The sequence below is a fragment of the Entelurus aequoreus genome, linkage group LG15, assembly GCF_033978785.1.
Source record: "Entelurus aequoreus isolate RoL-2023_Sb linkage group LG15, RoL_Eaeq_v1.1, whole genome shotgun sequence".
Lineage (NCBI taxonomy): Eukaryota > Metazoa > Chordata > Actinopteri > Syngnathiformes > Syngnathidae > Entelurus > Entelurus aequoreus.
In genome coordinates, this window is record NC_084745.1 from 10,947,639 (window position 1) to 10,975,391 (window position 27,753).

Sequence of the window (27,753 nt, forward strand, 5' to 3'; positions counted from 1 at the left end):
AACCCAAGCAGATGAGCTAAAAATGCCACCAGGTGGCTTTGTTAGGCAGCGCTGACCTCTGTAGACCTGCTCGCACAGAAGCACTGTGACAAATATTTGTGCAGGAGGAAAGCGAGAGGCGGAGAACTCGTCATCAGAGTTGATTGGAACATGTTTTTCACCAAAAACTGCTTCAATGAGACATTTTTTCCCGCAGAAGGAAAACATCCTGCCATGAAACTTAGGCCTGATCACACAAGCAGACCCACGGGTATCAGTCCAAGCAAAATCTCAAGTGTTCTTATTGTTTTGAGCCCAAAGTGAGTTCATGTTGACCTTCACGGTCACTTATCTGATTTTCTAAAATAAAGTCAGCCCGCTTATTCCGCAGCCCTGTAACCTGATGGAGAACGTTCCAAAGTGTGAAAACAAACGTAAGAGAACCCAAGAAAGCCGAGATAAATGTTTGAGTTGAATCCAAAGTGGCATCCTTGCAGACTGGCCTGGCAAACCCGCACGCTTACACTCCACCAATTACACGGTCTCACCGCCATCCTTCTTCTCACCTGTGAAACCACCTGAGCACAACACCAGGGAATTCAACCCTCGGCCATCCCCTGCCGAGTGCCACACCGCGCCGCTGGTAGCGCAGGAAGGAATGCACATAATGAAATGAAAATGTGTCTGCATACTTTCCCATGGAAGACGCCGGAGGAGGGAGGAGGCTCCAATTAAAGGGTGACACTATAAACAGACGGCTGGCCATCAGGAATGGCCAGAGTGGCAAACAAAAGCAGGCCAGGAAGAAAGAGGAAAAATATGCGGCTGTTTGTATTTCATGTGTTATTTTTGGATATTTGCAGCCGCTGAAAGGTGTTTTCATGTAACTCAAGTTCGCTAACGAGCTCAAATACCAAAATACAAAGACTGCCGGACAAAGGAGCGTGTCTATTTTTGACTCATCTGGTGCTCGTTAGGCCGAATATAAATGACGGTGCCATCATGGTCACGTTATGCGCCTCAACCCAAACATCTCGTGGTACAAAGGCCAAGTTTATTCAGAAGCCCCGCCTCCAAACTCAGCGAGCTGGTCGTAGCCCGCAGCTTACGCCCTGAGTTGGCAAGACCGCTTTGATGTCAGCTACATTGAGTCCTTTGTTTGTGTTTTAAAGGCCAAAGCAGAAGATGGTGAGCAGGTTAGCTCGCTCTCGTGAGTTATCTTGTTTAGCCAACATTAACACACGCGCAAAGCACGATTGTAACATTTTAAGAAAGATGAGTTCTTGGAACAACAACAAGATAGATGTCCGAACTCGGCAAACATGCGCGCAGGACGTCAGTTGGACTAAACAGACCAGGAATTCAGTTTAAGAGCATCAAACTTGTTTTTCATGAACATTCCCAGAAGGCTTTTAGAGGGATTCCCCTTAATTGCACTGCAGATCTTCTATCACTGTTTGGATGACATTCCACTGAATGATTACTCTTGGAAAGCAAGCCAACTCTCTCAATCGTATCCTCCCGCTTTCCACATCCGCAGGCCGCAACTCCACAAACCACAGGAGGCTTCCCGTTAAAATGAGCTCCTGTACGTACATGATGAATGTTCAGTTGCAACATGAGTCCTGATGGACGTGTGATGGACCATCATCTGCTCCGAGTCCTCCCCTGTTGCTCTTTTGTGGGATATTCTCGTCATCGCATCAAGTCCCGAGGTTGGTTTGTTCACACTATCCTTGGGGATCCATTAAGTGAGCTTACGAAAAGGATCTGGTTAGATAGTTAGAATAAAATTGTTCTTAGTTAGTCAGAATAGAGCAATTACTCTTTTTCAATACTTTGTTGAGTTGAGTTGAGTTGAGTTTGAGTTTATTTCGAACATGCAAGCATACAACATGATACATCACTATTTCCAGTTTCTCTTTTCAACATGTTCGTTGTTGTAAAGGAGACTTGTATGGAAGTCCAGTCCACAGGATTAAAAGAGGCGGGACTTGCGTCACCACTAAAAAAAGACAATAAGGCTCGAAAGGGCACCTGATTTCACAATGCAATGTTTCAGAATCAAAATCAGAAGTACTTTATTAATCCCCGAGGGGAAATTAAAATTTTCAGCACAATCCCATTCAAGAGCAGACAAACATTACAGGGAGACAGAACAGGATTTATATATATTCAGTCTAAGCCTGGGCCCCTGGAGAGGGGGTCCAGACTGAGCCCAAGGGGAAAAGAAAACTCAAAGTCATAGCACACAAAAACATGCGTGTAAGAGGGAAACATCAAAGAACATTAAATACATTAAAAGAGCAGAGCTGATGCAACCAGCTGCCACTCCCGCAGTGCCACTTCTACACACAGCCACCAAAGTAAAACAACAACAACAAAAAATAATAGTCAACCAATAATATATATTGCGCACACACGATTGCACCATGCATAGACAAGCAACCAAACAAAAACATCATTTCAACACCCATATACACTGTGGTTGCCTCTGCGGTGTTCCACGCCATCGTCTGCTGGGGTTGGGGGTAGCGTGGCCAGAGACAGAAGCAGACCCAACAAAGCAACCAAGAAAGCCGACTTCACCCACGGCCGCCCACCTACTCTCGGCCAGTGTCCAGTCCGCATGGATGAGCGAGGATGTGTCCAAGGAGATCGAGGCGTCCGATATCTGCTCATTCAGCCAAGACACTGTGAAGCCCGTCCGTCCCGGCGCCCAGCGCCAGCTCCGCAGCCCTGTCTCTTCATCCGTATCTCCTCTCCTCCAGTCTCTCCAAACGGACTCTGTTGTGGCAGAGACCCAGCAGCTGGTCCCCACGGCCAAAATGCTCCCGGTGGGCAGATCCAGAAGCCCACAAAAAAGCACCGCAGAAGTCACGAAAGCGCCACCCCTTGTCGCACAGTCCCAAAGGGTCCCCAACAAAAAGGCAAAAATAAATAAACACATAAAAACAAGAAGGAAACACCAGGAACACAAAAGTATGACACAAGAGCACAGAGCTCCTGCCACCAGCGCCATCTTGGGAAAAAATTAAAAATGGCCGCTGTAGCCATTTTTGTCAGTCAAAGCTGGCTGTACTGTACACACGGTAATGTAAAAGAGCACAACAAACTGGAATAAAATGGATCTTACAAAATAAATCAACGGACCGTACCGAGCCAAACTGTGCCTTGTTTGAAAGGCTTGCTACCTCGAAAAAAATAAGTAGAATTGGCGGAATTAATCCATATGAGCACGTCCAATGGACAAGAGATTTGAATAAGCTGCCGCCATTGTCGAAGCCAAACTTGTCCCTGTCCTCGTCAACAAAGTCAGTTTTTATACCGGTTAAGAATTTCAGAATGCAATGTCTGTTAAGGCTAATTGTCCCTCATTTAAATTGCGCGTAATCTGCGGCTTTTATATCTAATGTTTTCGAGAGAGTGAGGGGTCCCGTTCATAACATAAGCCGGTTTCCCCGAAAAAACAAATTACTTTTAAATACTTTGATCACTGCGCTACTTCTACGAAAATCCTACTCATTTATTTCTGTGCTTACACATGACTAAAAGTAAACAGACAACATGCTTTTTTTTGCTAAAAACAACGCTAACAGCCTACTAAATGCTAAGTGTAAACTGAATAAAACATGCGTTGATTCCAACTTACCAGTTTGAAAATGCCGCGAACACACAGACTTGTACCAGGTGATGGCGTTGGAAGTCATGTTTGATTGTGTTATGGCTGCTATCCAGGCTATTCGCCGTTTCTTTATTAGCTCACTAATCCAACTCCCTTGGCTTTGCTTTCACGCTGGAAATTTGAAAAATCTCACCAAATAGTTTTCTCCCCCTGAAACGATCATGGCAGCGATTGTGGCAGTTACTGATGCTGCACGTTCGCACCATGATTTGAAATTGTTAAGGAAAATAACACAACTTTAGTAGGTGTGGGAATCTTTGGGTACTTCACAATTCGATTAAAAATCAGTTATTCATGCAACATTTGTTGATTAGATTTTTTACATATACAGTCCAGAAATACAATTAAACACACGTTAAATGTTATTTTTTCTCCCCCAAAAAAGTAACCCACAAAAAATATAAATAAAATAAAATAAAAATAATAAACTAGAAAAAAACAAACATGCATCAGTCAAAAAAGGCAGGCAAATATTGACATGTCGCCACATTCCTGAGTATCCCCAACGCAGTGCAGCATTACACAAAAACAGACAAAGGGCTCATCAATTATCTACCTTTCAATTACTTTTCAATCAGGGTTAAATTTGTGATCAGTCTCTTTTACATATTTTAGGAAACCACCCCATATTTCCTGAAACTTCACAGAACACCCGTTCAAGGTCATCTTAATTTTCTCCAGTTTGAGAAAATACAGAACATCTTTAATCCAGCGGGTGTGGCAAGGAGGTGCTGTTGCCTTCCAATTTAACACAACGAGTCTTCTGGCCAACAAGGTAGTGAATGTTACAAGATTATTTTTGAAATGGCTGAGGGGAGGTGACTGAAGTGCTACCCCAAATAGTCCACTTAGAAGATCGGTTCGATCTTTTCGCCAATTACCAAAGACAAAGTATTAAAAATTTCAGTCCAATAACTCCACAGGGATGGACAAAGCCAAAACATATGTATTAAATTAGCTAGAGACTCTTCACACGAATCACATAATACCGATATTCCGTTATACATCTTAGCGAGCCAGACCTTGGTATATTAGGTACGATGTAATAGAAGACCTATGAACTCTACTTAAAATCTCTGTCCAGCTCTCCTCAGATAGGGCCACTCCTAAGTCACGCTCCCAAAGTGACTTAATTGAATTCAGAGAATCAGAGCGTAAATGAAAATTTTTACTGTAAATACGTGTAATTGATCCTTTTAAAGTTGGTGTCAAAAAAGCATCTAAAACTTTGATAGTCGGTAACTTTCGAAACCTGGGAAAAATATTACAACCAAAACTGTGGATCTGTAGATATCTAAAAAAGTGTTGATTAGGGAGTGAAAATGTATCACAAAGTTGTTGGAAAGAGGCAAAAGTGTTGTCAATGTTGTTGATCCCCAGATTTGACCATTTTAAAAAGGCACTATCGACAAGAAAGAGACGGAAAGCATGATTAGCAGTGATGGATGCAAGACTAGAAATAGTCTGTTAACCAAAATAGTTGGTGAATTCTAGCTGTAAATAACCACGCCCCCAACCACGCCCCCCGCCCCCACCTCCCGATATTGGAGGTCTCAAGGTTGGCAAGTATGGCAGCCGTAGAAGGGGGAAAATTAAATTGGCGTAGTTACTGTAGTTGCGAGACCTGTTGTGGCTCAATATTGATCCATATATAAGGCGCACCGGATTATAAGGTGCACTGTCAGCTTTTGAGGAAATTGGAGGTTTTTAGGTGCGCCTTTTAGTGCGGAAAATACGGTACTTTATTTACAGTACATAAATAATCGATTATTGACGTTCACTAATCGATTTCAAATCCGCCCATGTCTGAATTGTGTTGAATCTAAAAATAATCAATTATTTCCCCCACCTCTAGCACAGAGTCTTGCATTCAGTTGTGTTCATAAGCCAATTAGAGGCCAGCAAGACCCACAATGCATTGCGGTTACTGCGTCACACTTTTTAAGCTTTATTTAGCCTACAAACAAACTGGTCAAAGTTGGTTCTGGCGGTGAAGAAGAACCGGGCTGGTCCGGGCACAGCCGGAAGTGAAGATGCGTTTTTGCATGCAGCAAAGTTGGAAATAAACGGGCCTGATGAAGAGCATTATTCATGTGTGGAGACACAGCTTTATGCAACACATCCACAAGTCGGAGCTGCTTTGATAGTCGAGGTCAAAGCCAGAGCAGCAGGTTCAAGCAACCTCAGATCTTCTTCGTTGTCGCAAAGCACACGTCCCCCCTCCTCCTCAAACCCCCCTCCGCCTTGATGTTGCACTAACGTGATGTAACAAGCAGGCCTGCATGCTCCCGAGGGGGCTGCTTAGTCGACTTAATGGACCGCCACACTTAGCTTCAAAGGCTCCCAAGGGTGCGGGGGGGCGGGGGGGTGTACAGAGGCGTGAAAAGAGACGAAGGTGAAGAAGTCATCATCTGAGTTGGCCTCAGTTGTGTGGCAGCGAGATGGGCTTGGAACTACTGTACGTCTCATGTCAGCCTTTTCCAGCGGGGAGGGGTCACATGGGGCGTCATGGCTCAGGCAGGTTGGAGGTCTTCGAGCGCTGTGATGATGATAACAAAGTTGGGAAATTAAGTATTTGCGTCACTGCTGATTTTGTGAGAACAAAAATCACAAATACATCTATTATAATAGAAAGAAAAATCGTGAGTGCCCAATCATTTTGCCTACCAGGGCCAAAGTGAAAATGGGCCAGAGAGCCGTGGACCAAAAACAGCGATTTTAAGCATGGGTGTCCCGATACAACTTTTTCACTTCTGATGTACCGATAATGGAGCCTTGAGTATTGGCCGATACTGATATTTTCCGATACGACAGTGGTCACCAACCTTTTCGAGCCCAAGATCCCTGCTCTCAGCCAAAAACCAAAGCAAGATCTACCTCTGTGTCAATAGGCTCCAGCACCCCCCGCGACCCCGAAAGGGACATGCGGTAGGAAAGGGATGGATGGATATATGTATATATATGTCTGTATATATGTGTATATACAGTCGTGGTCAAAAGTTTGCATACACTTGTAAAGAACATAATGTCATGGCTGTCTTGAGTTTCCAATAATTTCTACAACTCTTATTTTTTTTGTGATAGAGTGATTGGAGCACATACTTTTTGGCATACTTGCCAACCTTGAGACCTCCAATATCGGGAGGTGGGGGGTGGGGTGGGGTGGGGGTGGGGGGGCTTGGTCGGGGGTGGTTGGAGGCGGGGGGTGTGGTTGGGGGCGTGGTTATTTACAGCTAGAATTCACCAACTCGAGTATTTCATATATATTTCATATATATATATATTATTTACATATAAATAAAAGAAATACTTGAATTTCAGTGTTCCGTTGGCTATCCATTAGATGGCAGTATTGTCCTGTTTAACTTCTCCGTTCATGACGAGTATATCATTTCGGCCACCGTGTTCAATGGAGAAGTCTGTTCTACAAAATTTACAGGCAACATACACCTTCCCCTTCGAACTGTCCTGGATGAACTGAAATTCTTGTTTCCATTCGTTTTGGAACTTGCAAGCGTATTTCTTCATCTTGCTCGTCGACGGCGTCGCCATGTCTGTAATTTCCTCGTTCTTCTGCTTCGTCTCCTTGTTGTGTGCGCAGTTGTGCACTCTACTCTCTAAAAGCCCTAGATGTTATGACGTCATTGGGCAGGCAAGCTGTTTATATTGTGGGAAAGCGGACGTGAGAACAGGCTGTCCCCACTCAGTCTCAGGTCCGCATTGAGCTGGAGGGGGCGTGGCCTCCAGCTCCGGCTGAATACCGGGAGTTTGTCGGGAGAAAATCTCTGCCGGGAGGTTGTCGGGAGAGGCGCTGAATACCGGGATTCTCCTGCTAAAAACGGGAGGGTTGGCAAGTATGCTTTTTGGTCACAAAAAACATTCACTTTGGGTCTTTTGTGAATTTATTATGGGTCTACCGTAAATGTCACCAAATCGGCTGGGTCAAAAGTATACATACAGCAATGTTAATATTTGGTTACATGTCCTTTGACAAGTTTCACTGCAATAAGGCGCTTTTGGTAGCCATCCACAAGCTTCTGGCAAGCTTCTGGTTGAATTTTTGACCACTTCCTCTTTACAAAATTGGTGCAGTTCAGCTAAATTTGTTGGTTTTCTGACATGGACTTGTTTCTTCAGCATTGTCCGCACATTTAAGTCAGGACTTTGGGAAGGCCATTCTAAAACCTTAATTCTAGCCTGATTTAGCCATTCCTTTACCACTTTTGACGTGTGTTTGGGTCATTTTCCTGTTAAAACACCCAACTGTGCCCAAGACCCAACCTCCGGGCTGATGATTTTAGATTGTCCTGAAGAATTTGGAGGTAATCCTCCTTTTTCATTGTCCCATTTACTCTCTGTAAAGCACCAGTTCCATTGGCAGCAAAACAGGCCCAGAGCATAATACTACCACCACCATGCTTGACGGTAGGAATGGTGTTCCTGGGATTAAAGGCCTCACCTTTTCTCCTCCAAACATATTGCTGGGTATTGTGGCCAAACAGCAACATTTTTGTTTCATCTGACCACGGAACTTTCCTCCAGAAGGTCTTATCTTTGTCCATGTGGTGTCAAGATGTATTTGACCAAGTGTACCTGTCGATTTGTCCTAACAAAAGCCACGGCAGTAAGGCGCTAGTCATCCAGCGCTATCATTTCCATGAACTTTTAAATCAAAGATCACTTTTGCCCTTGGGTTGTCCGGCAAATGTTTAGCTTTTTTCAAACACTTGGCGAGAGGAACAAGCCCCAGTGCTTTTTCTGCGGCTGACTTCGGGGCAGCTTCTTTTGCAACTGCCGTCTACTTCGGCTGCCTTTCAGGTCTCTGAGGTTTGATGTGTTGAAGTGCGATTTTTATTTTCCCTCCTTGTGGAAAGCTTGCAGAATATTTGGTGTAAATAGCACACAATAAGCCTTCCTCTATAACAGTGAAGAGGTCCCACACGATCGACGCCATGTTTGTTTACAGTGAACTCAGGGGTAGTTTTTGCTACAAGAAGGGCATGTAGGAAAAAAGGAAAGCAAAATGTATTATCGGCTTAATCGGTGTGACATCATTATTCCTCATATGGCCCGATAATTATCGTGCACCCCAAAAAATTCTGTACTGCTCATGCTTTTGTGAGGGCTTACAAAATCAGCAAGTGATCCAATACTTATTTTCCCCACTGTGTTTACAGTGGAACCTCTATTTACAAACTTCATTGGTTCTTGAACAGGGTTTGTAAATTTAAAAGTTTGTATAGTGAAGCAAATGTCTCCATAAGAAAAACTGTATGTATTAATAATGTGTTCCAGCCTTGACAAAAGTCCATATTTTAGTTAAGATTAGTACACTTTGAACACAATATGAAGTGTTTACAGTGTTTCTTAACCATAGGGCCCATTGTTGGGTCACAAGCGCCTCCTAGAGGGCCACCTAAAAATATCTGTTTCACAGCTGTGGTCTGAATGGGCCCCGGTGGTACTCAGTTGTAATACACTTTTCCACCACTTGTGGCAGTAATGACAATATCAAAGTTATAGGGAAGTTTCTTAAGCACAAAAATGATGATGAAGCTATATTTTAATTCATTCATTTAAGTTGAACATGATTATATTGACAGTTTATTTAAGAAACATATATTATTATTATTTATGATTAATTTAGTTAGAATTTGTTCAATTTAGCACTGCGTTTTTATATGTAAATGTATTTTTTTAATCAGTTTTTATAAGTCCCCTTCCTTTGCAGTATATTTGATTAGTCTTTATTTTTAGGCATTAGGTTTTTACTTTTTATGTTTAGCCTGGTCAAAATGCTCCTTGAACAACTCCCTGTGGAGACCATGGGAAGACCCAGGACCCGGTGTAGAGCAGAGGTGCTCATTACGTCGATCGCGAGCTACCGGTCGATCACGGAGGATGTGTCAGTCGATCGCCAGCCAGGCATTAAAAAAATAGTCCTTAAAATGAGCGATCATAAATCTTCACTATGACGTCACGTGATTGACGTTCACGGCACCCGAGGGTCTTCTGAGATGATGCTGGCTGCTGCCAGCTCATTATTAAGAAAAAATTACAGACAGGAAGGCGAGAAACACTTTTTATTTCAACAGACTCTGGCGCCGTACCTGTCGTCAAAACTCCAAAGACCGACTGCACAGTTCTTGCCTTCACAATAAAAGCTCTGCTTCATCCTGCCTGCGCTAAGAGTCTCAGAAAGCTGGCGTGCACAAGCTAGCAAGCTACGGAGTTTGCCGCCAATGTATTTCTTGTAAAGTGTGCACTGTATACAAAGGAGTACGGAAGCTGGACAAATAAGATGCCAAAAACCAACCACTTTCATGTGGTATTGGACGGAAAGGATTACTTTTTTTCTCCTCCATTTGAAAATGCGGACGTTATTAGCACCACTGTCTGATTCCTATCAAAGCAAGTCATCAGAATCAGGTAATACACCAACTTATATTCTTGTCTTCATGAAAGAAAGGAATCTATATGTGTTAAACATGCTTGCATTATCTTTAAACACCTTTAACTTGTAACAATATTAACTATATGTGTTAAACATGCTTGCATTATCTTTAAACACCTTTAACTTGTTAACAATATTAACTATATGTGTCAAACATGCTTGTATTATCTTTAAACACCTTTAACTTGTTAACAATATTAACTATATGTGTTAAACATGCTTGCATTATCTTTAAACACCTTTAACTTGTTAACAATATTAACTATATGTATTAAACATTCTTGTATTATCATTAAACACCTTTAATTTATTAAAAATATTAACTATATGTGTTAAACATGCTTGCATTATCATTAAACATCTTTAACTTGTTAACAAAAACATATATTTCATAAATTGTGTCCTTGGGCAGGACACTTCACCCTTTGCCCCCGGTGCCGCTCACACCGGTGAAATGAATGATGAATGAATGGTAGGTGGTGGTCGGAGGGGCCGTAGGCACAAACTGGCAGCCTCGCTTCCGTCAGTCTACCCCAGGGCAGCTGTGGCTACAAATGTAGCTTACCACCACCAGGTGTGAATGAATGATGGGTTCCCACTTCTCTGTGAGCGCTTTGAGTATCTAACAATAGAAAAGCGCGATATAAAATCTAATCCATTATTATTATTATTTAAATAAGTAAATATAAATTATATATATGAATGAGGTAGATCCCCGCGACTTGAACAATTGAAAAGTAGCTCGCCTGCAGAAAAAGTGTGAGCACCCATGGTGTAGAGACAATGTCTCCAAACTGGCCAGGGAACGCCTCGGGATCCCCCGGGAAAAGATGGACAAAGTAGCTGGGGAGAGGGAAGTCTGGTCTTTTCTGCTTAGGCTAATGCCCCCGCAACCCGACTTCGGATAAGCGGAAGAAGATGAATGGATGGATGGAGGTTTAGCCTTTTAAAGTGTAAGTAGGTTAGATATAATTATAGAATACGATTCAAATCAAAAGTAAGAGCACTAATTCAGTGTTAATATTTGAGTGGGCCTCGGGCCCCTCTGTGGTGGAAAAGTTGGGCCCCGAGATCAAAAAGGTTAAGAACCCCTGCTATACAGTACTTTATATCAAACAAACAAGCTGTACTGTGTTGTATGCACTGCTCTGCCAGCACATGCACACACAGAAGTCCCTTTGTTGCCCTCACAAACGATCAGAAATCTCAAAAATTCTTACCCTATTGCTACAACAATAAACATTTAAAAAAGTAAAATCCCCTTAATGTTATAATTACCTACTCAGTGGCCTAGTGGTTAGAGTGTCCGCCTTGAGATCGGTAGGTTGTGAGTTCAAACCCCGGCCGAGTCATACCAAAGACTATAAAAATGGGAGCCATTACCTCCCTGCTTGGCACTCAGCATCAAGGGTTGGAATTTGGGGTTAAATCACCAAAAATGATTCCCGGGCGCCAGGGGGTGAACAAGGGGATGGGTCAAATGCAGAGGACAAATTTCACCACACCTAGTGTGTGTGTGTGACAATCATTGGTACTTTAACTTTAATATATTATCGGCAAAGGTCCTATCGGGAGAGAAGAGAGTGGGCGGGAGACGGGCCGTGTGTGTGTGTGTGTGTGTGTGTGTGTGTGTGTGTGTGTGTCTGTGTGTGTGCCCCTTGGAAGAGGCGCCGCTGAACGAGAGGTAGTGTCTTCTCCGCTGTGAAATAAGTCCGCTTTGACATCTTTTTTGCCCGAAAAGTCAGCTCTCGTCACAATTAAAAACTTGCTGTGGTATGACGCCCCCTTCCTCAATCTCTTCAGTACGAGCAAGCACAGAAGGGCTGCCAACAGGACACAAAATGAATGAATGAAGCGTTTGCACACAGAGACATATTTGGCGTGATCGAAAAGTTTGTAACTCGCAAATATAGGGGTTCATAAATCGAGGTTACAATGTATGTATAACATGTCTAAAACCATACTTGCCAACCTTGAGACCTCCAATATCGGGGGGTAGGGGTGGGAGGGGGCTTGGTCGGGGGTGGGGGGGTGGTTGGGGGCGGGGGGCGTGGTTATTTACAGCTAGAATTCACCAACTTGAGTATTTCATATATATTTCATATATATATATATATATATATATATATATATATATATATATATATATATATATATATATATATATATATGTGTATATATATATATATATATATATGTGTATATATATATACATATATATATATATATATATATATATATATATATATATATGTATGAAATACTTGACTTTCAGTGAATTCTAGCTATATAAATATATATATATATATATATATATATATATATATATATATATATATATATATATATATATATATATATATATATATATATATATATATATTTTTTTTTTTAAATTTATTTTATTTACATAAAAGAAATACTTGAATTTCAGTGTTCCGGTGGCTATCCACTAGATGGCAGTATTGTCCTGTTTAACTTCTCCGTTCATGATGACTATATCATTTCGGCCACCGTGTTCAATGGAGAAGTCTGTTCTACATATTTACAGGCAACATACACCTTCCCCTTCGAACTGTCCTGGATGAACTGAAATTTTTTTTTCCATTTGTTTGAATTCGTTAGGCAAGCTGTTTATATTGTGGGAAAGCGGACTGCATTGAGCTGGAGGGGGCGTGGCCTCCAGCTCCGGCTGAATACCGGTGAGTTTGTTGGGAGAAAATCTCTGCCGGGAGGTTGTCGGGAGAGGCGCTGAATACCGGGATTCTCCCGCTAAAAACAGGAAGGTTGGCAAGTATGCTAAAACTGTAACGCCTGTACCGACAGTCAGAACAATTGTCCGTGGTAGACCTCCTTGACGTCTGGCTGACGATGTGTCACTGAAGCGCCGATGATGCGTGCGACTGCACGCCGGCCATACAGATGCTCGCTGCTTTTGCAACAGCCTGCTTGTGCACGAGGGAGGGAAGGATGAAAGTGGTGGAAAAGTAGGGAAGAGATGGAGAGGGAGGAGATCAGGAAGTGAGCGGGCAAAGGGCCCGAAACCACGGCCCGTGAATGGATCACGTCTGTTCACCGATGCCTGCACGCACAGGACAGGTGCGACAGGAGCGGCTAACACGAAGACGCATCGTTTTCCCTTTGATCTTTACGACTTTCTGACTGGGATGACTTTTTGTTTTGATGACGAGCTGGAAAACGTTTGAGAAGAACAAAAGTTGTGTGTGTGAGAGTGTGTGTGTGACGACCATATGGATGTAATGATACCCTGCATAACAAGCAGATAGCATGGCACACACACATGCATGTAATCACTAGTGCACACACATCAGACACACACTAGGATGCTCAAGGGAAGATCAAACCAGGGGAAACTTAAGACTCAGTAGCCAAAACCAAAATGATTCTTCGAATTGTTCTTATTGTGAAAATACATTTCAATATAGACTTTGTTCTCTGACAACCTGAAGACGATTTTCCACTGTCTCGCAACCGCATCTGGACCAGCTGTTGTGCAGCTGTTATTTGGCAGCTATTAGCCTGGGCGCAGTGTTCAATATTTGTATTGTCCAACAGGGGGCGACTCGAACCTGACTTATGACCTCCGCCCTGCGTCACGCCCCACTGGCGCCTGTGATTGACAGCTAAAAAGACCAGTGGTACTGTTTGTCTGCAGGTGAAACATAATGGACTCATCCAGGAGATGAACCATCCCACCGCAGGATGCATCACTGTGCCTGGTGAGCGCGCACGCACACACACACACACACACACACACACACACACGCATGCACAGTTTGATGGATCTCAGCACCTTTCCACACAGAGGAAGCAGTTTGTCTTCTCATCTGACTTCCTGCTTCCTGTGCGACGCTGCAGGAAGCCGTTCATAATCGGTAGCGGCGGCGCTGCCGTGTGATAAAACGTCTCATCCCAAACTGGGCTTGAGCAAAGCACAAAACTGCACGGAGCGTTGGCTTCAAGTGGCCGTGACGTTTAAGTGCACGGCTCAACATTCTCCACGCGGGGCCAATCGGGTCCATCCTGAAGAGGGCGCTAGCAAATCTGCCCTTGGCTTTTCTTCAGGTTTTTCCTGGCTGAGGTGGAACAACAAATATAATGTGTTGAATGAACTCTACCATTACGTCCAAAATTGCTGAATTATTTCCCCCTCACACACACACCGCTTACGACCGCTCCGCTTTTTTGTTTCCTTTGTTTAAAAAAACAGTCTGTTCCCGCCGATGTCATTAAGTTGTTTTTGTTTCTGCTTTTATTTGTCTCGCTGGAGAGGAAGCGTTGTCAGATAATCAATGGGGCGATGAAGAGCGAGGAGGGAAACAAGGTCACTGCCCAGCAGGCGCAAGACATTAAAACAACGTTGAGAACTTGTTGAATTAGGTCCTGACGTTGAGCAACTCAAACATAACGTTGAAACAACATGCTTTTTGACAACGTTTAATCAATGTTGGGTTGAGACTTTGATTTGACCATTGAATTTTGGTCATTTCCCAACTAATATTCTACAATACAAATACATAGTTGAAACAACATGCTTTTTGACGACATTTATTCAATGTCGAGCTGTGACGTTGATTTGACCGTTGAAATTTGGTAATTTCCCAACCAATAGTCTCCAACCCAAATGCGTTTAATCAATGTTGGGTTCTGACGTTGATTTGATCATTGAGTTTTGGTCATTTCCCAACCAATATTGTACAACACAAATACAATGTTGAAACAACATGCTTTTTGACAACGTTTAATCAATGTTAGGTTCTGACATTGATTTGACCGTTGAAATTTGGTCATTTCCCAACTTATATTCTACAAAACAAATACGACATTGAAACATGCTTTTTGACAACGTTTAATCAATGTTGGCTTCTGACGTTGATTTGACCGTTGAATGTTGGTCATTTCCCAACTAATATTCTACAACACAAATACAATGTTGAAACAACATGCTTTTTGACGACATTTGTTCAATGTTAAGTTTTGACGTTGATTTGACCGTTGAAATTTGGTCATTTCCCATACAACAACGTGGATCCAACGTTAGACATCAACGTCTCAATATACAAATACAACTATTTTGCAACGTTGTTTCAAAGTCAGTTTTAAAGGACAACGTACAACGTTGAAACAACATGCTTTTTGACAACGTTTAATCAATGTTGGGTTGAGACTTTGATTTGACCATTGAATTTTGGTCATTTCCCAACCAATAGTCTCCAACACAAATGCGTTTAATCAATGTTGGGTTCTGACGTTGATTTGACCATTGAATTTTGGTCATTTCCCAACTAATATTCTACAATACAAATACATAGTTGAAACAACATGCTTTTTGATGACATTTATTCAATGTCGAGCTGTGACGTTGATTTGACCGTTGAAATTTGGTCATTTCCCAACCAATAGTCTCCAACACAAATACGTTTAATTAATGTTGGGTTCTGACATTGATTTGACCATTGAAATTTGGTCATTTCCCAACCAATATTCTACAACACAAATAGAATGTTGAAACAACATGCTTTTTGACAACGTTTAATCAATGTTAGGTTCTGACATTGATTTGACCGTTGAAATTTGGTCATTTCCCAACTTATATTCTACAAAACAAATACGACATTGAAACATGCTTTTTGACAACGTTTAATCAATGTTGGCTTCTGACGTTGATTTGACCGTTGAATGTTGGTCATTTCCCAACTAATATTCTACAACACAAATACAATGTTGAAACAACATGCTTTTTGACGACATTTATTCAATGTTAAGTTTTGACGTTGATTTGACCGTTGAAATTTGGTCATTTCCTATACAACAACGTGGATCCAACGTTAGACATCAACGTCTCAATATACAAATACAACTATTTTGCAACGTTGTTTCAAAGTCAGTTTTAAAGGACAACGTACAACGTTGAAACAACATGCTTTTTGACAACGTTTAATCAATGTTGGGTTGAGACTTTGATTTGACCATTGAATTTTGGTCATTTCCCAACTAATATTCTACAATACAAATACATAGTTGAAACAACATGCTTTTTGACGACATTTATTCAATGTCGAGCTGTGACGTTGATTTGACCGTTGAATTTTGGTCATTTCCCAACCAATAGTCTCCAACACAAATGCGTTTAATCAATGTTGGGTTCTGACGTTGATTTGATCATTGAATTTTGGTAATTTCCCAACGAATATTGTACAACACAAATAGAATGTTGAAACAACATGCTTTTTGACAACGTTTAATCAATGTTAGGTTCTGACATTGATTTGACCGTTGAAATTTGGTCATTTCCCAACTTATATTCTACAAAACAAATACGACATTGAAACATGCTTTTTGACAACGTTTAATCAATGTTGGCTTCTGACGTTGATTTGACCGTTGAATGTTGGTAATTTCCCAACTAATATTCTACAACACAAATACAATATTGAAACAACATGCTTTTTGACGACATTTATTCAATGTTAAGTTTTGACGTTGATTTGACCGTTGAAATTTGGTCATTTCCCATACAACAACGTGGATCCAACGTTAGACATCAACGTCTCAATATACAAATACAACTATTTTGCAACGTTGTTTCAAAGTCAGTTTTAAAGGACAACGTACAACGTTGAAACAACATGCTTTTTGACAACGTTTAATCAATGTTGTGTTCTGATGTTGATTTGACCATTGAATTTTGGTCATTTCCCAACTAATATTCTACAATACAAATACATAGTCGAAACAACATGCTTTTTGACGACATTTATTCAATGTCGAGCTGTGACGTTGATTTGACCGTTGAAATTTGGTCATTTCCCAACCAATAGTCTCCAACACAAATACGTTTAATTAATGTTGGGTTCTGACATTGATTTGACCATTGAAATTTGGTCATTTCCCAACCAATATTCTACAACACAAATAGAATGTTGAAACAACATGCTTTTTGACAACGTTTAATCAATGTTAGGTTCTGACATTGATTTGACCGTTGAAATTTGGTCATTTCCCAACTTATATTCTACAAAACAAATACGACATTGAAACATGCTTTTTGACAACGTTTAATCAATGTTGGCTTCTGACGTTGATTTGACCGTTGAATTTTGGTCATTTCCCAACTAATATTCTACAACACAAATACAATGTTGAAACAACATGCTTTTTGACGACATTTATTCAATGCTAAGTTTTGACGTTGATTTGACCGTTGAAATTTGGTCATTTCCTATACAACAACGTGGATCCAACGTTAGACATCAACGTCTCAATATACAAATACAACTATTTTGCAACGTTGTTTCAAAGTCAGTTTTAAAGGACAACGTACAACGTTGAAACAACATGCTTTTTGACAACGTTTAATCAATGTTGTGTTCTGATGTTGATTTGACCGTTGAATTTTGGTCATTTCCCAACTAATATTCTACAATACAAATACATAGTTGAAACAACATGCTTTTTGACGACATTTATTCAATGTCGAGCTGTGACGTTGATTTGACCGTTGAAATTTGGTAATTTCCCAACCAATAGTCTCCAACACAAATACGTTTAATTAATGTTGGGTTCTGACATTGATTTGGCCGTTGAAATTTGGTCATTTCCCAACTTATATTCTACAAAACAAATACGACATTGAAACATGCTTTTTGACAACGTTTAATCAATGTTGGCTTCTGACGTTGATTTGACCGTTGAATGTTGGTAATTTCCCAACTAATATTCCACAACACAAATACAACGTTGAAACAACATGCTTTTTGACGACATTTATTCAATGTTAAGTTTTGACGTTGATTTGACCGTTGAAATTTGGTCATTTCCCATACAACAACGTGGATCCAACGTTAGACATCAACGTCTCAATATACAAATACAACTATTTTGCAACGTTGTTTCAAAGTCAGTTTTAAAGGACAACGTACAACGTTGAAACAACATGCTTTTTGACAACGTTTAATCAATGTTGTGTTCTGATGTTGATTTGACCATTGAATTTTGGTCATTTCCCAACTAATATTCTACAATACAAATACATAGTTGAAACAACATGCTTTTTGACGACATTTATTCAATGTCGAGCTGTGACGTTGATTTGACCGTTGAAATTTGGTAATTTCCCAACCAATAGTCTCCAACACAAATGCGTTTAATCAATGTTGGGTTCTGACGTTGATTTGATCATTGAATTTTGGTCATTTCCCAACCAATATTGTACAACACAAATACAATGTTGAAACAACATGCTTTTTGACAACGTTTAATCAATGTTAGGTTCTGACATTGATTTGACCGTTGAAATTTGGTCATTTCCCAACTTATATTCTACAAAACAAATACGACATTGAAACATGCTTTTTGACAACGTTTAATCAATGTTGGCTTCTGACGTTGATTTGACCGTTGAATGTTGGTCATTTCCCAACTAATATTCTACAACACAAATACAATGTTGAAACAACATGCTTTTTGACGACATTTATTCAATGTTAAGTTTTGACGTTGATTTGACCGTTGAAATTTGGTCATTTCCTATACAACAACGTGGATCCAACGTTAGACATCAACGTCTCAATATACAAATACAACTATTTTGCAACGTTGTTTCAAAGTCAGTTTTAAAGGACAACGTACAACGTTGAAACAACATGCTTTTTGACAACGTTTAATCAATGTTGTGTTCTGATGTTGATTTGACCATTGAATTTTGGTCATTTCCCAACTAATATTCTACAATACAAATACATAGTTGAAACAACATGCTTTTTGACGACATTTATTCAATGTCGAGCTGTGACGTTGATTTGACCGTTGAAATTTGGTCATTTCCCAACCAATAGTCTCCAACACAAATACGTTTAATTAATGTTGGGTTCTGACATTGATTTGACCATTGAAATTTGGTCATTTCCCAACCAATATTCTACAACACAAATAGAATGTTGAAACAACATGCTTTTTGACAACGTTTAATCAATGTTAGGTTCTGACATTGATTTGACCGTTGAAATTTGGTCATTTCCCAACTTATATTCTACAAAACAAATACGACATTGAAACATGCTTTTTGACAACGTTTAATCAATGTTGGCTTCTGACGTTGATTTGACCGTTGAATGTTGGAAATTTCCCAACTAATATTCCACAACACAAATACAATGTTGAAACAACATGCTTTTTGACGACATTTATTCAATGTTAAGTTTTGACGTTGATTTGACCGTTGAAATTTGGTCATTTCCCATACAACAACGTGGATCCAACGTTAGACATCAACGTCTCAATATACAAATACAACTATTTTGCAACGTTGTTTCAAAGTCAGTTTTAAAGGACAACGTACAACGTTGAAACAACATGCTTTTTGACAACGTTTAATCAATGTTGTGTTCTGATGTTGATTTGACCATTGAATTTTGGTCATTTCCCAACTAATATTCTACAATACAAATACACAGTTGAAACAACATGCTTTTTGACGACATTTATTCAATGTCGAGCTGTGACGTTGATTTGACCGTTGAAATTTGGTCATTTCCCAACCAATAGTCTCCAACACAAATGCGTTTAATCAATGTTGGGTTCTGACGTTGATTTGATCATTGAATTTTGGTCATTTCCCAACCAATATTGTACAACACAAATACAATGTTGAAACATGCTTTTTGACAACGTTTAATCAATGTTAGGTTCTGACATTGATTTGACCGTTGAAATTTGGTAATTTCCCAACTAATATTCTACAAAACAAATACGACATTGAAACAACATGCTTTTTGACAAGATTTAATCAATGTTGGCTTCTGACGTTGATTTGACCGTTGAATTTTGGTCATTTCCCAACTAATATTCTACAACACAAATACAATGTTGAAACAACATGCTTTTTAACGACATTTATTCAATGTTATGTTTTGACGTTGATTTGACCGTTGAAATTTGGTCATTTGCCAACCAACAATATGGATCCAATGTTAGGCATCAACGTCTCAATATACAAATACTACTATTTTGCAACGTTGTTTCAAGGTGTCAGAGTTAGTAGGTGACGAACCCCAAGGTGCAGAGATGATGGCAGGCATTGAATGGGAAAACATGATTTAATTAAAATACTCTGGCAAAAAACAAACAAAAGGGAACAAACAAAAGGCGCGCACAAGGCGGAGAACAAACTAAGCTATAAACTAAAATAGCACAAAGCTAACTATGGACAATAAACAAAAACACTTACTGTGACATGAGGGAACTATGACTAAAGCGGAGTGGACAAAAGTAGACGGAGCTACAACGACAAATAGGTAGAAGGTAAGTGACAAGTATTGTAATGACAATAATCCAGCAGTGACTGGAGGGCAGGGCAGGTTTAAATAGCAGCTGGCTGACTGACACCAGGTGTGGCCAGGTGCCAATCAGCCACAGCTGAGGGGAAAAAGCACTCAGGGAGACAATCAGGAAATAACCAAAATAAGAGTGCTGACAGGAACTAAAGACAGGAAACTAAGAAAAACGCAGAGGAAAACTAAAACTTGATCAAACTGTCAGGGACAACCCTGACACAAGGTCAGTTTTAAAGTACAACGTTGAAATAACATGCTTTTTGACAACGTTTAATCAATGTTGGTTTCTGATGTTGATTTGACTATTGAATTTTGGTCATTTCCCAACCAATATTCTACAACACAAATACAATGTTGAAACAACATGCTTTTTGACAACGTTAAATCATGGTTGGGTTCTGACATTGATTTGACCATTGAATTTTGGTCATTTTTCAAACAATATTCTACAACACAGATACAACGTTGAAACAACATGCTTTTTGACAACGTTTAATCAATGTTGGGTTCTGACGTTGATTTGACCATTGAATTTTGGTCATTTCACAAATAATATTCTACAACACAAATACAACGTTGAAATAACATGCTTTTAAACAACATTTATTCAATATCAAGTTTTGACGTTGATTTGACCATTGAAATTTGGTCATTTCCCAACCAATATCGTGGATCCAACGTTAGACATCAACGTTACAAATACAACGTTGTACAAATAAAACTATTTTGCAACGTTGTTTCAAAGTCAATTTTAGAGGACATGTAAATGTAAACAACATTGTATCAATGTCTTGTGCCTGCTGGGCAGCGTCATCGGTGACGTCATCGTTAACAAATCTGTAAACTTTTTCCACCGAGGGCCGTATTTAGAAAAATGGAAGGATGCGGAGGGACACTTTTTTTTTTTAAACATGCGTTTATTGGGTTTTTAAAGACATGTAATTTACAATAGTAAACACAAATACATCAAATGCTGTTTTTTCCCCCACAAGTACAATAAAAAAAACTACTTATCAATCCAAAATTCGAAAGTGTGATTAATTAACTACAAATATCACTACAGATCTCATTAATAACGAATTCATTTAATTTTTATTATCTGTCGAGGGCCAATAACAATCGAGTGGTGGCGCTGCTGTCTGCTGCATCCATTCACACGTGCATATTATACCGAAAAGCAGGTGGATCTTAGCAATACAGTTAGTACAGTAATCCTTTGTTTATTGCTGTTAATTGGTTCCGGGCCTGACCAAAGTAAATTAATTTACGCAAAGTAGGAATGATTAATTCTAATTCTAATATTATGAAATGTACTGCATGCAGTTGCGTATTTTTTTAAGTTTAACATTATACTGTCAAATAGAAATTGAACACTAGATATTGAACATTACAATATACAATATCCAGAATGAAAATAACTGAAATATCTGCTTGGCTTATGATTTCAAAGCAAGTTATCCATCTACGAAGTTTACACTGTAAACATGGCTGTCCAAAAAACTGCCAGCTCAGTCGCCGAAATTCAACTGTTAAAAAACAGTAATATTTTTTTTCCATTTACTATAAAATAAACTTACATTTTAATTGTGGCGACTGAGCAAAGTCTACTGAATTTTTTTTACAGTGTACGTAAAAAACTGTATGATAATGAAATGCAAGTACTTTATCTTTCTATTTCCATTTTCACAGCAAATGTTTTTCAGTTTCTCAGTTTGAACATTAAAATATCTTGTCTTTGCAGTCTATTTAATTGAATATAGGTTAAAAAGGATTTGCAAAAAATTTTATTCTGTTTTTATTTACCATTTACACAATGTTATAATTAAATATGCAACCTGTATAAAACCCAAAACCAGTCAAGTTGGCATGTTGTGTAAATCGTAGAAAATGGATGGGATGAATGGATATTGCATATATACATACATATATATAATTTTGTTTTGTTTTTTAAATAAAAATACTCAAATATCTACTTGACTTATGTATGAATCGGTAATAATGATGTTGTTCATTTTAATAATGCAATGTTAGCTACATTGTAGGAATGTAGACAGTTATAAGCTGTAATAATAATGAATTATTAGTTTTGCTTTTCCTAATAATCTAACAAATATGAAAAATTACACATTACAACCTTTTTTTTGAGAAAATAAAAGTAAAAAATATGATTTCAAAGCAAGTTATCCATTAAATTGTACATTATAAAAATGACAATAGATTTTGCGAAAAATGGCTGCTCAGTCGCCATCATTTCACCATTAAATAAACAGGGTACCATTTCTCCATTTGCAGTAATACACAGCAAGTACACTAGCAATAATAGGTTTTATGATAAAAAACTGGCTGCTCAATCGACAGAATTTTACTGTAAAAAAACAGTGGTAACGTTTTTTCTATTTACAGCAATATGTAAAAAAAAAAAAAACACTGTAAATTCTACAGTAAAATTTTGCTGACTGACCTGCCAGTCTATAGATTTTATATATATATATATATATATATATATATATATATATATATATATATATATATATATATATATATATATATATATATATATATATATATATATATATATATATATATATATATGTATGTGTGGGAAAAAAATCACAAGACTATTTCGTCTCTACAGGCCTGTTTCATGAGGGGTTTTCCTCCATCCTCAAGCCTGAGGATGGAGGAAAACCCCTCATGAAACAGGCCTGTAGAGATGAAATAGTCTTGTGATTTTTTCCCACACATACATATTACGCTCTACCACGGTATCGAGCACTATTTTTTTGGATAATCTAATTAAGACATACATATATATATATATATATATATATATATATATATATATATATATATATATATATATATATATATATATATATAATGATTAAATGCATTGGCAAATCCTTATACATTTATATTCATATTTTATTCACCGTTACAAGCAGCCCTCTGCGACGTGGCCCTCAATTAAAAACGAGTTTGACACCCCTTCGAAAGCCGCAAACTTGGAAGTGCAACGTGGCGAGGGACGACTGTGATGACATGTTTTTGTGCTGCGTTTTGTTGTTGTCAGGTCCCGCCGTCCGCTACAGCAGCTTCTCCACCCGCGAGCCCACGCCTCCCCCTGTGATTGGCCAGCACACGGTGCAGGTGCTGCGCCACACCTTGGCCTACAGCGATGACGTCATCACAGCTCTCCTGGCGTCGGGGGCGGTGGCCCAGAACAGAGTGTGCTGATTGGTTTCGGTCCACTTTGTAACGCAAACAATAAAAAGTTATCAGCCGATCACCTTGAAGCCGCTTTCATCCACTCGGCGGCGTCACACCTGACAGCTGAGTTTACATTTCTGCTGGCTGTCACGTTAGCGTGCCGCCACTTTGAATCCGTCCAGCTGCTGAAATGGTATCAGATTTCTTTTTTGGGATGACTTTAGCAACTGTTCACTAACTTTTAGTGCAGCCAGCCTGTATGCTAATGCCAACCCTTGTTCTCCTAGCCCCCCCCCCCCTCTTTCCGACGAGCACGACCTTGCAAGCAGGACGCCGCGGCGGACGCCTCACCTCGTCCTCGCCAGGGCGTTGAGCGGCCGGCTGGCTGCCTGAGCCGTGACCCCGGCAAGTGTGTGAGAGAAATTCGGATGTACGTAAGTCGTCAGCTCTTTAAATGTCCCTCACTGCCTGACATCTGGAGCGTGTGTGCAGGAACTGAAGGCTTTTGTACGTCCTGATGCCGAACACAGGCGCTCTGACATCAATGATACTTTTATTTTGAAGGCTTACAGCTGCAGCTGGAGACCCGCTTAGAGACTCACAAAAGCGAAATCCAAGTCTGACATGTTCGAAGTAGAAAAAAAAAACTTTTTTACTCATGATGTGACCTTTTTTATTTGAAACATTTGACATCACGACACCATTAATTTGACGTATATTATTTTAAATGCGCAGCTCAATAGCTCTGCTTTGATCTTGGAGAGAATAGGCTGTGTGGTGCCAAGTGGAAGTGCTCTCTCACGCACTCACACACACACACACACACACACACGCACACGCACACTATCCGGGACTCCCTCATATGACGTCCAGGGGGAGTTTCTCTGGAAAACACTTCCTGGCGTTAGCCGCAGGGATCGAGGCGGCGTACAGCTGCAGCAGCTGGAGTTCACATTAAAACACACCTCGATGCCGCCAATATGAAGATGGGCTTTACCCTCTCTCTCACACACACACACACACACACACACGCGCGTGCGCGCACACACCTGCGCCGGACAGGATGTGTGCTGCGCGTCGCCACGGCAGCCAGTTGTTCTCGCCGTCACAGGAAACTAGATGGATCCAGCAGAGCCAATTTGAAATGTTGTGACTTACCCCTGGAGCGTCTGCTCGCCGCTTGGACGGCAGAAAAAGGTGCATCGGTTCAGAAAATGCCGATGACAAAGCCACCTGGCGGCCTGTCAAACTGCGACCTCATTGGCTGATTGATGCTCACCTTAGCGCAACTGTGAGATGGGCGTTTAGAATTGATTTCAAATATTGTCAAAGCTCATCATTAAATGACGGCGGTTACTTTATGACTTCCTGTATTTCCTGTGGAAATCCCTGCTTAGCAACAAACAGAGCATGTTTATGCTACATTATGGCTGTGTTCAAAACACACACGCTTAAAAGCAGAAGATTTAAGATGGGAGTTGTTTAGTTTTTCTGTCTAACTTTTTTTTTGTGCATGTGGGTCCAGGAAGGATTCCGGAAGGCAGAAGCAACGAAGCGTGCCCAGCGTTGCAGTTCACAGTTTAAAGGTGACTCACTCTTCCTTGTTTGGAGCCCTAATGAGCCTCATTAGGACCCCGCCCTTTGTCCACTCTGCTCTTCCTCCCTGGCCTCTCCTAACGTCATCCCTTAATGCTTTTCAAAAGCCCTACTCCAGGGGTGCCCTAATATTTTCCGCTAAGGATCCGGGGGCTATTTTGGTAGTTTTCACCTTCAAAGCAAGTACGATATATAGTTTTTTCAAAGAAGAAGAAAATGCAAGTTCAGTAGGAATATTGTGTGAATGCTGAAGAGCCAAAGTCAAACTGAAAGGCTAACAGTTAGCACGCTGGCTAGATAGCATCAAGTCATAAAAATATGAGCAAAATGAGCTAAAAAAAGCTAGCATGCAAACAGTATTATGCTAACATGCTAACAATAGCATGCTTATAGTTAGCATTCGTGAAATAGAAAATGGATGGATGGATGGAACTAAGGTTGTCCGATAATGGCTTTTTTGCCGATATCCGATATTGTCCAGTCTCTGTTCAACCGATACCGATATATACAGTCGTGGAATTAACACATTATTATGCCTAATTTGGACAACCAGGTATGGTGAAGATAAGGTCCTTTTTAAAAATAATAATAAAATAAAATAAATTAATTCCAAAAAAAAATCTTGAATAAAAAAGAAAGTACAACAGTATAAAAGCAGTTACATAGAAACTAGTAATTAATGAAAATGAGTAAAATTGACTGTTAAAGGTTAGTACTATTAGTGGACCAGCAGCACGCACAATCATGTGTGCTTACGGACTGTATCCCTTGCAGACTGTATTGATATATATTGATATATAATGTAGGAACCAGAATATTAATAACAGAAAGAAACAACCCTTTTGTGTGAATGAGTGTAAATGGGGGAGGGAGGTTTTTTGGGTTGGTGCACTAATTGTAAGTGTGTCTTGTGTTTTTTATGTTGATATAATAATAAAAAAAATTAAAAAAACGATACCGATAATTAAAAAAAACGAGACCGATAATTTCCGATATTACATTTTAAAGCATTTATATCATCTCTAACTAGAATGCATCAAGTACCAAAATATATTACTCTGCAATGTATACCTGAAACATTTGTTAAAAATGCGTGCATGCTTTTTGATTGATTGATTGATTGATTAAGACTTTTATTTGTAGGTTGCACAGTGAAGTACATATTCCGTACAATTGACCACTAAATGGTAACACCCGAATAAGTTTTTCAACTTGTTTAAGTCGGGGTCCACTTAAATTGATTCATGATACAGATATATACTATCAGATATATACTATCATCGTAATACAGTCATCACACAAGATAATCACATTGAATTATTTACATTATTTACAATCAGGGGTGTGGAGGGGGAGGAGGGGGAGGATATGGACAGCAAGTAGTGGACATAGAGATAGAGAGAGAGAGAGATCAGAAGGCATAAGAAAAAGTATCTGCATTTGATTGTTTACATTTGATTATTAGCAATCCGGGGAGGGTGTTAGTTTAGGGTTGTAGCTGCCTGGAGGTGAACTTTTATTGCGGTTTTGAAGGAGGATAGAGATGCCCTTTCTTTTATAACTGTTGGGAGCGCATTCCACATTGATGTGGCATAGAAAGAGAATGAGTTAAGACCTTTGTTAGTTCGGAATCTGGGTTTAACGTGGTTAGTGGAGCTCCCCCTGGTGTTGTGGTTATGGCGGTCATTTACGTTAAGGAAGTAGTTTGACATATGCTAACATTAGCATAGATCAAGTACCGAAATATGACTCTAGTCTATACCTACAAAAGGAGCTGAAAAAGTTAGTCTATCAACGTTAATGTGCTAACAGGTAGTATTTGTCAAGTAACAAAATATTTGACGCTGAGGTGAATAACTGCAACATTGGAAGAAAAACCTCACACTAATAGTACGCTAACATGCAAACATTAGCATGCGTACTGTTAGTATTAGTGAAATCCCAAAATATATGACACTGAGGTGTATGCCTGCTAAACTAGCTAAAGAAGTTAAAATGCTAACTTTAGCATGGGTCAAGTGCCAAAATATATTACTCTGAGATGTATAACTTAAAAAAAAATTGTTAAAAATGCTAACATGCTAAAATTAACATATAGTACATCATGTGCCAAAATATGACTTTGGTGTATATCTATACATCCATCCATCCATCCATCTTCTTCCGCTTATCTGAGGTCGGGTCGCGGGGGCAGCAGCCTAAGCAGGGAAGCCCAGACTTCCCCCTCCCCAGCCACTTCGTCCAGCTCTTCCCGGGGATCCCGAGGCGTTCCCAGGCCAGCCGGGAGACATAGTCTTCCCAACGTGTCCTGGGTCTTCCCCGAGGCCTCCTACCGGTCGGATGTGCCCTAAACACCTCCCTAGGGAGGCGTTCGGGTGGCATCCTGACCAGATGCCCGAACCACCTCATCTGGCTCCTCTCGATGTGGAGGAGCAGCGGCTTTACTTTGAGCTCCCCCCGGATGGCAGAGCTTC

General features: G+C 40.0%; 1 protein-coding gene across 4 annotated transcripts in view; it reads left to right on the forward strand.

Moving 5' to 3' along the window:
• sugct (succinyl-CoA:glutarate-CoA transferase) overlaps window positions 1-27,753 on the forward strand; it is an 87,804-nt gene that overhangs the window by 42,922 nt on the left and 17,129 nt on the right. For 2 of the 4 annotated variants that reach the window (XM_062020823.1, XM_062020822.1), the window contains exons 13-15: window positions 13,795-13,858; window positions 23,547-24,113; window positions 25,209-25,269. In XM_062020823.1, coding sequence (XP_061876807.1) covers window positions 13,795-13,858; window positions 23,547-23,710 — 228 coding nt within the window. In that variant the 3' untranslated portion in view covers window positions 23,711-24,113; window positions 25,209-25,269. Of the gene's footprint in view, window positions 1-1,519; window positions 1,695-13,694; window positions 13,859-23,546; window positions 24,114-25,208; window positions 25,270-27,753 lie in introns of those variants that run through there. The other 2 variants (XM_062020824.1, XM_062020825.1) reach the window with 2 other exon arrangements.